At 54.2% G+C, this 13,444-nt stretch overlaps 1 protein-coding gene across 1 annotated transcript in view; it reads left to right on the forward strand.

The window, feature by feature from the left end:
• WWC3 (WWC family member 3) overlaps window positions 1-13,444 on the forward strand; it is a 73,687-nt gene that overhangs the window by 49,179 nt on the left and 11,064 nt on the right. The window contains exons 11-17 of the mRNA XM_014528827.1: window positions 2,967-3,087; window positions 4,234-4,308; window positions 5,359-5,445; window positions 5,878-6,070; window positions 7,387-7,506; window positions 8,084-8,451; window positions 9,558-9,723. Of these exons, the coding sequence (XP_014384313.1) occupies window positions 2,967-3,087; window positions 4,234-4,308; window positions 5,359-5,445; window positions 5,878-6,070; window positions 7,387-7,506; window positions 8,084-8,451; window positions 9,558-9,723 (1,130 nt within the window). The remainder of the gene's footprint in view (window positions 1-2,966; window positions 3,088-4,233; window positions 4,309-5,358; window positions 5,446-5,877; window positions 6,071-7,386; window positions 7,507-8,083; window positions 8,452-9,557; window positions 9,724-13,444) is intronic.

Here is a 13,444-nt window from a genome sequence, read left to right on the forward strand (position 1 = left end):
TGCTAATCTAAACCCATGAACTCCTTGACTTTGCTTATCTGTTCCTTGATGTTTTTATTATATTCATACTTTGTTTAAAATTGTTGGCCCGAATTCTGCCGTTTTTTCACTTTGTGCTCTTTTTTATCTCTTTTTCTCATGCGACACGACAGAAGCGCTCACTGTAAGTGACCTTGGATTCTCCTTCATTCACCTTGTTGGTCAGGCTGTGGCACATCTTCATCCAGTGAACCCGTGTATTCAGGATGCTCGGGGGGTGGGCAAGGGGCACAGCTCATAGTTGTACTTTCATGAAGTTCAGCAATGGCCATGATTATGATTTTAGCATTAATATCCATGCCTACTAAAGTTGTGTAAGGAAGAACTTTTCTAAAAGCTTGAAGTCTTTATTCTTCTATATATTTCCCCTCAGACTTTTAAAAAAATATAATTTATATATATACATTTTTAATGCTTTTTTAAATTGATTTCAGAGAGAGGAAGGGGGAGAGAGAGAGAAAGAAACATCCATGATGAGAGAGAATCATCGATCGGCTGCCTCCTGCACGCCCCCCACGGGACCGAGCCCACGACCTGGGCCTGTGTCCTGACCAGGAATTGAACCCTGACCTCCTGGTTCATGGGTCGATGCTCAACCAGTGAACCACACCAGCTGGGCTCCCCCAGATTTTTAATGGCTTTCATGATTTTAATATGCGAAGTGGCAGCTTTGCTCACAGTGTGATTTTCATTATCTTTTCTTTTTGTCAGGTAGTGTTGGTGTCCTTAGGTCTCAGTGTCTGTCTGTCTGTCTGTCTTTAATGATGAAAAGGTGAAATCTAGAAAATGACTGTTCGGAAGATGGTTTATCCCTGACCTCGGGCATTGCTCCCCTGGCCCATCTCGCTGTGCATCTGTTGCCTTGCAGCCTGACAGCGGGCTGCTGGGTCTGCCGGGAGGGGGCTGCTGTGCGCTCTCTTCTCACCCAGGGCAACTGCTCCCCGCATTCCTGCCGCCAGCTCTGCTCCCGGTTGCTCCATGTTTCGGTGGCTGAGCCTGGGGTCACTGAGGAGTAATTCCTTCATTTCCTTTGTTTCTTCACCCGCCTTGCCACGAGAGAGAAACTTGTCCGAGTCGCACCATCAGCGTTACTGGAAGTGCTTATAGCGCGGTGTTACTCCCTTAAAGCAGGGGTGGGAACGTCCAGCCCTCGGGCCGTATGAGGCCCGCGAAACCATGGGGTCTGGCCCTCCAAGGCATTAGGGGTGAGCTCATTCAATGTCTGACCAGATAGAGCAGGCTCATGTTTAAGGTGATGATTTTGTAGGGCCCGAGAATGATGTTACACATCTCCCCGTGGCACTTGGCAGGAAAAGGTTCCCCACCCCTGCCTCAAAGGAACAGAAGGCCATGTCGGAGCCCCGCCGAGTGTCAGGGCTGGGAGTAGCAATAGCAGTTTTCGTGTGCTGGGATCCATGCATTAAACCGGAGGGTTCCATCTGCAATTCAGAGCCGGGGACTTTGTGTCCTTCCAGATGGCAAGGGTGACGACAAGAGCTGGACTTGGGAACCCTGAGCTACAGTGTGAGTCAGTGGCTCCAGCCACCCCGGGAACTGGGGCGGCTTCTGGCCCGGCCCGGGGGGAGCCTCTGGAAGGCCAGCTCCTGGCTGCAGTTGAGACTGAGACCAAGGACCACGGCCCCTCTGTTCTGTGTGTGGTTGACCATGTTTGGATTTCATTGGTGTGTGAACCGTAGTTTGGTTGAAAAGGGAGATGGTCACAGGTGAACTCGTCATTTCCCTCAAGTTGGAGGTGGGCAGCTGCCTAGATTCTCAGTTTCCTGAGCTTAGATGGCAGAAGAAAAGCACAGAGACGCAGAGGGCCAGCGTTAGCAGGAGGCGTCCCCACGGCAGGGCGAGGCCCAGTGGGGGCCTGGGACACGTTCACACGTGTGGCAGGAACGTGATGGGCCTATTTGTATTTTATTTTTAATATATTTTTATTATTGATTTCAGAGTGGAAGGGAGAGGGAGAGAGAGAGAAACATCCATGATGAGAGAGAATCATAGATCAGCTGCCTCCTACAAGCCCCCCACTGGGGATCAGGCCCGAAACCCGGGTATGTGCCCTGACTGGGAATGGAACCCTGACCTCCTGGTACATAGGTCGACGTTCAACCACTGAGCCACGCCGGCCGGGCCGATTGGTTTTGCTAAAAGGCACTTGGTGCTAAGAGGGAAGGACGGACCAGTTGAGGAAATGGTGAAAGGGAAGATGCCCGTGGTCACCTTTGGCTCTTGATTAAAATAGATAGGAGACAAAAGCAAGCTGCCCAGGAACAGGAGCATCCTAACCCCAGGACAGCGATTCTGGACGCGGAGCTGGGCTGCCGGGTGGGGAGGGGGGGACGGGAGGAGGGGAGGCCACTGCAGCTTGATGGACAGGGTTCAAGGGCTGAGTCCGCATCCTACAGTGTCCTCTGACTCGAAAGTCACTACCTTTTGTTAGGGTTTATTTGGGTACTTTTTAAAATGTTGTTTTCTGGTTATGAAACGTTAGCACATGTTTATTGTATAAAATATGGAAAATACCGAACGGCATAAAGAAGGAAGTGAAAAATGCGCACCCAGTCGGCCAGGGCAGCCGCTGTCCGCGTTCGGGGTGACACGTCCTCCATGAGTGCGACAGTCTCAAGCGCAATGCGAAGGGGCTCCACCGCCCTCGCATGTCCTCTGCCCTCACTTCGAGGTGACAAGAGACTTACAACAGTTCAAGGAGCTTTTACAGAAGTAGCCAGAAGTCGATTGCTTCGATTTTTCGTTTAAAAACAAGTCGCGTGCAGCGTATTTAAACACGTGTACGCACGCGACGGCGTGTCTCTGGGCCGCAGTAGCCGTGTCTGGGCTGGCACTCGGGGTGCGTTCCTGGGCACCGTGGTCCCCGCCCCCCGCGCTGTCTCCTGACCCCGCATGGCTCTCGTTTGTAGCAGTGACTCTTCGAGAAGACGGCGCCAGGAGGCTGGAGAGGAGAGGGCGCCGCGTGTCCGCGTGCCTGTCGGACTACTCCCTGGCCACCGACAGCGGCGTATTTGAACCTCCAGCCAAAAGGTTAGAAGCTGACCTTCCCTCCTGCTCCCTCCGCAGCCGTCCCGCAGCGCGACCGCTCAGCGCTAAAGGGACCCATATGGGGCCTTCCACATCCTGGGCCTTGGTGTTGTGCATCCTCACCCAAAGATATTTTTCCCACTGATTTTTTTTAAGAGAGAGTGGGAGGGAGGGGGAGGGGTAGAGAGAGAGAAACATCTATATGAGAGAGAGGCATTGATTGGTTCTCCCATGCACCCTGACTGTGGCCCAAGATTGAATCTGCAACCGAGGTACTTGCCCTTGACCTGAATTGAACCCATGACCTTTCCGTGCTCAGGCCGATGCTCTAACCACTGAGAAACACCGGCCAGGGCGAGGGGCGCTTCTTTTTTCTGGCTTCTCTCCAGGTTGGAGGGTGGGCCTTCGCAACCTGCACGGAAGAGTCTGGCTTCAGAGGTGTTTGGAGGCTGGGCCTCGTCCTGAGGTTCTAGGGCGACCGCTCTCTCTGGCCCTGGGGGCTTTCAGGCTTCAGCCCAGTGGAGCTGGAAAAGGAGGATCCCTCCAGGGACCTATTTTTCCTTGGTAGCCTTCCCGCCATGGTTTCATCTCACTTGCTGTTAACGTTTCAGAAGTTCACGTTTGAGCTTTGCCCTGAATGTCACATGTGGCTTTGAAAGGTACACAAAGCTCTATTCTGAAACACAGCAGTTCACGGGCAGGTACCCATGAGATGCGGCGTGGACCCGGGGACTGCTGCGCCCTGCAGTCACTGAAGAATTTATTATGCCGTCATTTTTGTTGTTGTTGCTCCTCACTTGAGGATATTTTCCCATTGATTTTTAGAGACAGTGGAAGGGAGGAGAGGCAGACAGAGAGGAACATCGATGTGAGAGAGACACATCGATGGGTTGCCTCCCGCATGGGCCCCGACCAGGGCTGGGGATTGAGCCTGCAACTGAGGTACATGCCCTTGGCCGGAATCGAAGCCAGGACCTTTCAGTCCGCAGGCTGACGCTCTAGCCACAGGGCCACCCCAGCCAGGGCTTATGTCGCAATTGAATAAAAGCTGCTCTCAGTACCAAGCACCCCTGACCAGAGAGGGCTTGTGTGAAGGCTGCGCTCAGCAGTGCCTGGGCGCTAACCCTGTGACTTCCCGCTTGTGCTCAGGACCGAAGATGCTGAGGAGCCCGCACAGGGAGACACTCGCGCCGTGGAAGGGCCGCAGATCCACGTGGGCTATTGGTGAGTACGGCGGGCTCCTTCCTGGTGCTGTAGCGATGCTCTGTAGATTGGGGCCGCCTGGCCACTCACACCCCACACTCAGGCCAGAAGGATGGAGGGACCCGGCAATAGGGGGCTGCTCACCCATCCGGATACCCCGAGCCCGCTGCAGCGGTCCCGGTGAGGGACACAGGTGGCGAGAAGGAGCACTGAGAGTCACAGCTGGGAACTGTCACCTTGTGCAGCCGGGGCTTCGGGGCCATCACGCAGGGGCACCAGAAGCCCCCGGCAAGGTGGGCTCTTGGGAGAGTTCTCTGGCAAGCTGGCGCCGAGTTGGTTCAGTCTGGCACAGACAGCAGGCCCTCCCCTGCTCCCCAGAGCAAGGGACCAGCTGGTTTGCAAACGTGGCTTTTTGGTTTCTAATTACAGTGGGGCCTTGACTTACGAGTGTCCCGACTAACGAGTTTTTCGAGATATGAGCCGTCTCTCGGCCGATTTTTTGCTTTGAGTTGCGAACTAAAATTCGGGTTACGAGCCAGCTTCAGATACCCCACCGCTAGTTGGCGCAGCGAACGTCACAGTGAACGCCACATCAGCCCAGCATCACGTGTCTCACTCGTTCCCTTTTGATTTGACATACGAGTAATTTGAGTTATGAGCTCCATCACGGAACGAATTAAACTCGTAAGTCAAGGCCCCACTGTAGTTTCAATCAAGTTCAGACCAACAAGGCAGGGCATGCAGGCCCCAGGTTTCCTTTCGCTCACTCTTGTCATTGCAGTTGAGTGTTTCTCAGCGTTGGAACCAGTGACATTGGGGACCGGATCCTTCTTTGTTACGGGGGCTGCTGTGCACTGTAGGGTGCTGAGCAGCATCTCTGGTCTCCACCCACTAGCTGCCGGGCACCCCTCCCCAGTCCGGACAGTAGAAACTATCTTCAGACATTGCACAGGCCTCCCGGGGTGGGGTGCGGCAGGATGGCCCTCCCTTGGGGGCCGCTGCTGTAGTTCAGTCAGAGCATTTGTACACCGTGGGCACGTGTAGCTGACAAATTGCTCTGTTATTTTCCAGGCACGACAGTGGCAGCGAGTGTCTCCTCGTGAAAGTGCTCCAGCTGAAGAACCTCGCGGGGCTGGCCGTGAAGGAGGACTGTAAGATGTAAGAAGCCGAACTGACAGTCAAACCAGGGAGTCTGGTTCGAAAAGCGGGGCTGTCAGTTCTGGGAAGAGTCTGCTTTGTTGTCTGAGGCAGATGAAGTTCATGGAGCCGGGCTGCTTGTGCTGCAGCAACACTAACAAAGAGCCAAGTGCCCCTCATTGGCCGCATTTGGACCTAAAACGCCCATCGGGGTCACTGGGCTGGGTGGTGACGAAGCCATACTCAGCTCTGTGAGCTGATGAGGTGCCCGTGGAGGTGGCTGAGGGCTCCCTGGGACTTGCTCACCCCCTGCTTCCTCTTAGCTGAGAAAAGGACTTTGGAAGACCTGGCATTTCCACCCACGGGCGTCCAAAGAGTGAAACACGTGTCTGTGCGTGAATCGTGCGGACCCTCAGTAGCCTGACTCTGTGCTTCTCTCCTCTCTGCTTCCAGACACGTCCGCGTCTACTTGCCGTCGCTGGACTCCAGCACACCAGACACTTACTGCTCCAAGGCGGTGGAATTCCAGGCCCCCCTGGTATTTAATGACGTTTTCAGAATCCCTGTGCACTCAAGCATGTTGACGTTGAAGTCCCTTCAATTATATGTGTGTTCCGTGAATCCGCAGCTGCAGGAAGAACTGCTGGTATGGCCTGCGCATGCGCAAGCCCCCGCCCCCCCCCCCACCCCCGTCTTCTCCCTTCCCTGCTTCCCTCCTTCCTTTGTTTTTCCCTCATGCTTTCTTTCTTTGTCTGCCATTCTTTCTTCATCCCTCGTCTTTTGTTCTTCTCTGTTTCTTTGTCTATCTTCCTTTCTTTGTCTCTCTGCTTTTCTCTCTCTCTGCTTTCTTTGTCTTTGTCACCCTCTCTCCCTCCCTTCATTCCTTCCCCTGTCTCCCTCCCTTCTTTCCTCTCTGTCTCCTCCTCCTGGTTTCCTGTGATGGGTTGCTTAGACGTTGTCCTGTTAAGGGTCTCTGTACCTGGGAGGACAGAAAGGGACGACAAACCAGCTGTGCTGTCACGTGTTTTGTACATTCTCTCAAATAACACTTGCAGAGCTCCTACTTGACAGCTTTTAAATTATCCCCATTTGTAGTCGAGGGAACTAAGTCAGGTTGGCAAATAAGAACATAGGATGGTCCGTTAAATTTGGATTTCAAGTAAACTGTAGATACCTTTTGAGTACAGGTATGTTCCATACAGGATTGGGGACATGCTGATACTTAAAAAAACCGGTGCTTATTTGGAAGTCAGATTCACCTGGATGCCCTATGTTTTACCGGGCAGTCTGCCGCCAGGCCCGGGCCACCCACTGCCCGCCCAGGGCTTGCGGCCAGAGTGCTTTCTGTCCAAGGCTGGAATATTGCCCTTTGTTCCTGGCCCCGCAGCAGCAGAATTAGCCATTGGAGAGGTCAGCCAGGCCTCTCTGGTTTCTGAAATCCCTGAGGTCATCAGCTGCTCCACAAGCGGCAGACCCTGAGCCCGACCCAGCACTCCAGGGTGGCCATTCTCAGCCCCTGTTCCCCTTCTAGCTTTCTTTAAAAAAGTATTTCTAATGATTTCAGAGAGGAAGGGGGAGAGAAAGAGAAACGTCAGTGAGGAGAGAGAATCATGGATCGGCTGCCTCCTGCACGCCTCCTACTGGGGATCGAGCCCGCAACCCGGGCATGTGCCCTGGAACCATGACTTCCTGGGTCATAGGTTGATGCTCAACCACTGAGCCACACTGGCCGAGCTTCCGGTGTTTTCTGATTGGGCTGAACAAGCAATGGAGGAGCTGCCCCTGTCCCCATTAGGGTCCTCTGTAACCGCTCTCATTTGATTGCAGCCCTTTGAGTGGGGTGAAACATTTGACCTCCTCTCTGGTCAGGATTGGGGTGACCTGGATGTTCCAGAAGATTCCTGTTGGTGTTTTAGTGGAAATCACTCACTGCCTGTTCTGTTTCTTTTTAACACCGTGCAGGGCATCGCTCAGATTAACTTGGCCAACTGCAGCGGCCCAAGTGAAATGCAGCTGCGCTGGTACGCGGTGCAGGTGTTCACCAGCCCCGAGCCGCCCCGGCTGAAGGAGAGCCAGTGGGCTGTGTGCCTGGCTACAGAGCAGCTCGCTCCGCTTCCTGGCTTGAGACGGGCTGTTATTAGGGATGGGCCTCTCAGAAGCCGCAGTTTCAAGGGAAATCATAGAAATGGAATGTCTCGGTGTACATGGCTATTCATGATAGTGTCTTTTTTTAAATATATATTTTATTGATTTTTCACAGAGAGGAAAGGAGAGGGACAGAGAGTTAGAAACATCGATGACAGAGAAACATCGATCAGCTGCCTCCTGCACACTCCCCACTGGGGATGTGCCCACCACCAAGGTACATGCCCTTGACCGGAATCGAACCTGGGACCCTTCAGTCCGCAGGCCGACGCTCTATCCACTGAGCCAAACCGGTTAGGGCCATGATAGTGTCTTTTTAAAAAATAGTTTAAATTGATTTTTAGAGAGAGAGAGAGGGAGAGGGAGAGAGAGAAACACCAATGATGAGAGAATCATGGATCGCCTGCCTCCTGCACGCCCCCTACTGGGGATGGAGCCTGCAACCCGGGCCTGTGCCCTGACCGGGAATCGAACCGTGAACTTCTGGTTCATGGATTGACGCTCAACCACTGAGCCACGCTGGCCGGGCATGATCGTGTTTTTTAACATGAACACGTTCATGATCATGAATGGCACATGGGTTGTTTTTAAACGTGAACCTTCAGCTACAGGAAGCCTGCTACCAACACTGGGGAGAGCAGCCGAGGGCGGCCACCAGCCGGGAGGAAGGACCTCAGTGAGGGGTGGGCGCCACGCCTGTCGGTCTGAGCTGGTTCTCAGACATGTCCCTGTCCTCCCCCAGGACGCGGTGACGGTGCTGCTGGCCAGAACCACGGCCCAGCTGCAGGCAGTGGAGAGAGAGCTGGCCGAGGAGCGTGTGAAGCTGGAGTACACGGAGGAGATGGAACGGAAGGAGGAGCAGACCGAGGCCCGGTCCGAGCGGTGAGGCTCCTGGGAAGTGGCAGGGAGGGGACGAGGCGTGGCTGTGTCGGTCGGCTGTGGCTCTGGGAACAAGTTGCTTTGCTCACCCACACTCTGTAGCAAGTGCGGGGCCATTCTTCGGAGAAGCTGATTCTCGGGGGGAACTGAATGCTGAGCTCGGGCAGGACTGTGACCCTTGCCCCCTGCTCTCCGTGAAGGCTTTTCCTCTTCCCCTTCTGTTCCGGGATTTCTCTTAAAGAGCGCGACTATTGAATGACTCTGCTCTGCCAGCAGTGAATACAATACGGTCCCTTTAAGTTTTTTAACAGCTGTATTGAGATATAATCTACCTGCCGTACAATTCAGCCATTTAAAGCGGACAATTTGGTGGTTTGGAGTACAGTCTGAGCTGTGCCACCATCACCACAATCAGTTTTCATCGGGCCAGAAAGAAACCCCACACCCATTAGCAGTCAGCCGTCCCTCCTTCCCCAGCCCCAGCGGGCGCTGATGCGCCGGCCGGCTCTGCGGGTTCGCCCGCCCGGTCTGGGCATTTCATCCAGGTGGAACCTCGTGATGGCTCTTCCGCTTTGCTGGAAGCGGCCTGCGGGGAGCCCTCGGCGCGGTACAGCACCGCCTGCACAGAGCAACCATTCAGATGCCCAGCAGCTCCAGTGAATCAGCTTCTGTCCCATCCTTCCCAGAGGCACTCACGTGGCTTCCCTTCCAGGGTTTTCCATACGGAGCATCCCACCTCCAGAGCTTCCCGCTGCCGCCTGTAGCTCTCCCTGGCTTTATTTGAGAGGAATGTCTTTTACGGAGGGCGATGCGTGGCTGAGGGGAGCGCACTGTGTTCGGGGCCAGGCAGGAAGCTGGGAGGGGCCTGGGGAGGGGCTTCGGGATTCTGGCATGTTCACGGGGTGCAGTTGGGTGATAAAGGCAGACAGAGCCTTTTAATGAAAGGCCTTGCGGCATTGTCTCCCCTGGAAGCCGTGAGTGCACTTTTGTAAGGAGAGCAGCTGCAGCGGTCGGAAGCCAATCGTGGCATCTCTGCTGCTGCGCCCTGAAGGCAGCAGGGACCGCCCTGGGGTGAGCGTTCCTTGCACTTTTGCCATGTCCGCCTCTAGGAGCTGGCAGGCCGACTCGGTGGACAGCGGCTGCAGCAGCTACACCCAGACCAGCCCCCCGCACCCGGAACCCTGCTGCAGCGGCGTGGACCCCATCCACGGACACCCGATCGCGGGCCAGGCAGATCCTTACCACCCCGAGAAGCGCCAGCCCCCTCCTCCGAAGGTAAGCAGAAGGGAAGAGGGGTTGTCAGGAACCCCAGAGGCTTTGCCAAACAGCGCCCGGCGGACAGCGGGTGCGCCCCACACCCTTCAGGTGAAACCGAGGGAACGGGTGGGGAGAGGGCCAAGGCAACCGAAGCTGACAGGCTCAGACGCAGTAGAATGACACATGTGACAGCGACAGCCCTAGTGACCGTGACTGAGGGGGATGTGCTGTTGGACTAGGGGCGAAAGTGAAGGCGCTGTTTTATTGAGAGCCGAGGGAAGGCCGGGACTGGCTTCAGCTCAGTGACTGGGACCTTGGGAATGTGTGTGAAATTCAAATGAGAAAGAAGGCAACTAGATGGGGAAAGGGGTGACTTCCACTCCTTCACCTGCCGTCTGGGGATGACCCCGTCCCATCTCCAGGGCCACCCACAGTGCAGGCTGCTGGGGGCGTGGAGGGGAACTCGCAGTTTTGGACACTTGCTCTTCTCCCTTCGGGATGTCAGGAACAGCGGAGCGTCCTTTTGCCCCCTCTGCTCACCTGATCTTAGTTGTGGCCATCGCCACATCTTCAGGGAGGCCACCTTTCAGGCTTGCGGAGACAAATGTCTAAGGGAAGCAGTGCAGCTGGGAGGTACCGCATCAAGGCTCTATGGAAATTTTGTTCCCAAACTGTTCAGCTCATCAAAACATCTTATCACCATGCACCCGACCTTACTCCCAACACACATACCGAGAGAAGTGAAGCCCACCCCCTCGGAGCTTCCCAGGCCACAGCGCATGCGCCACCACCTCCGAGGAGATGGGGGCTCGGCTGACTTCGGAACCCCTTCGCAAGCGTTGGCCCAGATCCCAGGGAGTGGCTGTGGGAGGCTAGTAGGTGTGTCCCACTCCTCCAACTTCTCTTTTTTTTTCTTTTAATAGATTATTATTGATTTCAGAGAGGAAGGGAGAGGGAGAGAGAGAGAGAGAAACATCCATGATGAGAGAGAATCATGGATCGGCTGCCTCCTACACGCCCCACACTGGGGATCGAGCCCACAACCCGGGCATGTGCCCTGACCGGGAATCAAACTGTGACCTCCTGGTTCATTGGTCGATGCTCAACCACTGAGCCACGCCGGCCGAGTCAACTTGTCATTTTAAAACACTTCCAATCTATGGAAAAGTTGCGAGACTAATACAACGAAGACCCATATGCCTTCACCTAGATGCCCTGATAGTTAGGTCCTCTCTGCGTTTGTGTTCTCTCCCTCCACGTGTGTGTGGGCAGCTGCTGGGCATCACAGAGGCAGCAGCGCAGAAACCGGAAGTCCTGCCCTGGGGGAGGCAGGCACCAGAGAGGGCAACCAGTGAAATCGGTGTTTGAGGATCAAAGGCGCTACTGCACGAGGAGATGGTGGAGACCCGGGCTTTACGTTTCCGAAAGATTTACCATCTTAGAAAGGACTGACGTTTAGAAATGCAAATTTGCATTTACATCTTAGAAAGGTCAGGATTGTAAAATGGTGTAGCCACTATGGAAAACAGTGTGGAGGTTCCGCAAAAAATTAAACAGAACTCCACATGACCGAGCAATCCCACGATTGGATATACATCCAAACAACTGAAAGCAGGTCTCCTCAAGATATTTGCACACCTGTGTTCACAGCAGCGTTATTTACAGTAGCCAAGAGGTGGAACCAACCCAAGTGTGCACTGATGGGTGGATGGGTAAAGAAGATGTGTATGTGTGCAATAAAGCATTAGCCTTAAAAAGGAAAGCACGTCACATGCTACACATGGATGACCCTCAAAGACACTGTGCTAAGTGAAATAAGCCAGGCAGAAGAGGACACGTACTGACTGTATGACTGCACTAACCTGCGGGGCCGAGAGTAGACTCAGAGAGAGGGGAAGTAGGTGGTGGGGGCCAGGGGCCGGGGGAGGGGAGTGGGGAGTGGGTGTTCAGTGAGGACAGCGTTTCCGTTTGGGAAGATGGAAAGTTCTAGAGATCAGTTCCACAGCAATGTGAGTATATTTGACACTCCTGAACTGTACACTGAGAAATGGTATGTGTTTCTTCCGATGAACAAGAAAGAAAGGCCGTGGAAGCCTCCTGGAGAAGGCGATCTTTGAGCAGAGGCCTTAAGGGAGGCCCGGAGCCTCGCGTCGGGCTGGGGAAGGGTGTCGGGTAGCGGAAGCTCAGGCGCCGGCCTGGCCTGGGGGGTTGAAGAAGGGACCGTGAACTGAGGACAGGAAGTGAAGGGGACAGGTCATGGAGGGCCCACTCAGCACATTCCCTTTTTTTTCCGAGACAGGGAAACTGATGGATGGTTTGAGCCCAGAGACGACATGATCTAACTTCAGGTTTTTTTGTTGATTTTTTTCTAAAGTCATTTATTGACATGAAATTCACATAAGATGAAATGAACAGTTCACTGGCATTGAGTGTGTTCACAGTGTTGTACGGCCACCATCTTTGTCTGGTTCCAGCACACTTGTCACCCCAAAGTGAACCCCATACCCCTGGGCATCACTCCCCACTCCCGCCCCCAGCCCCTGGCAACACCAGCGAGCTTCCTGTCTCTGTGGGTCTGCCAGTTCTGGACGGTTCGTGTAAATGGAATCAGACGACACGTGTCCATTGAGTCTGGCTTCTCTCACTCAGCCCAGTGCCTTCAGGGTTCATCCGCACTGTGGGTCTGTTGGGCCGTCAGCCCTTCCCGCGGCTGGGGAGTGTCCCTTGCTCGGCCGCCACGGTTCCTGTATCTCCTCCTCTGTCCTCCGTGCTGTTGGGACTGTTTCCACCTCTCGGCTAGTTCAGTAACGCTGCTGCGAACATGCATGCGCAAGTACTTGTTTTGTCAATGAGAAGAAGACGTGACCTTTGTAGATTTCAGAAAAGACTTCTTTATGTGGGCCCAACTGAGGACATGCCCGAGAGCAGAGCCCAAGAAGCCTGAAACCCGGGGCGGCTGCAGGCGAGTGAGTGGGGGGCTTTTATAGGTGGGAGGACGCAGAGAGACGGTGCTGCGTCAGCAGCTTCATGAGTTCCATACGTGCAAGGAAACAGCGCCGCCGGGAGGGAATGCACAGATAAGGGAGGGTCAGCACGTATCTGGACTCAGGGAGTCAGGGAGTCATGGGAATGGGTCTGGAAGCAATTATTTTGAAACCTTTATCAGGATGTAGAAAGAACAGGGCCTGCCTTCCATAATCATTTATCTTTGTAATTGGACTGGGAGGGAGTGTACGTGACTAGCTCCACGGAAGGCCTGGCTCAGGAATTTGCCGTGTTCCCTTGGTTACCGCTCAGGTTGGGGCAGCTTAGCCGCCCTCTCCTTTCTCAGCAGCGAATTCCTATTCTCTGGTCTCTCGGGTACACTCTTAGGAGAGGAGAGGCTACATCTGGCTTCGGTTTCAGCGGGATCCCCTGGGTGTTGAGAGGAGATTCAAGGGGGGGGGCATGGAATCGGGGAGATAGGTGAGACTCCTACAGCACTAATCGGGCACAAGACCAAGGTGCCCCAGATGGAGGGTTGGTGACAGGTGGTCAGAACATGTGTAATCTTGAATATGGAGCCAAGAGGATTTGATCCTGGACCTGATACAGTGTGAGAGAGAGCAGGGCCCAGGAGGACAGGGGACTTCCTAAAAATTTTTAATTTTTTTTAATGTTTTTTTTAACTTTTAATTTCTTTATTGATTAAGGTATTACATATGTGTCCTTATCCCTCCCCCCCTTCACTCCCCCACAC

The sequence above is a fragment of the Myotis brandtii genome, unplaced genomic scaffold, assembly GCF_000412655.1.
Source record: "Myotis brandtii unplaced genomic scaffold, ASM41265v1 scaffold655, whole genome shotgun sequence".
Classification (NCBI taxonomy): domain Eukaryota; kingdom Metazoa; phylum Chordata; class Mammalia; order Chiroptera; family Vespertilionidae; genus Myotis; species Myotis brandtii.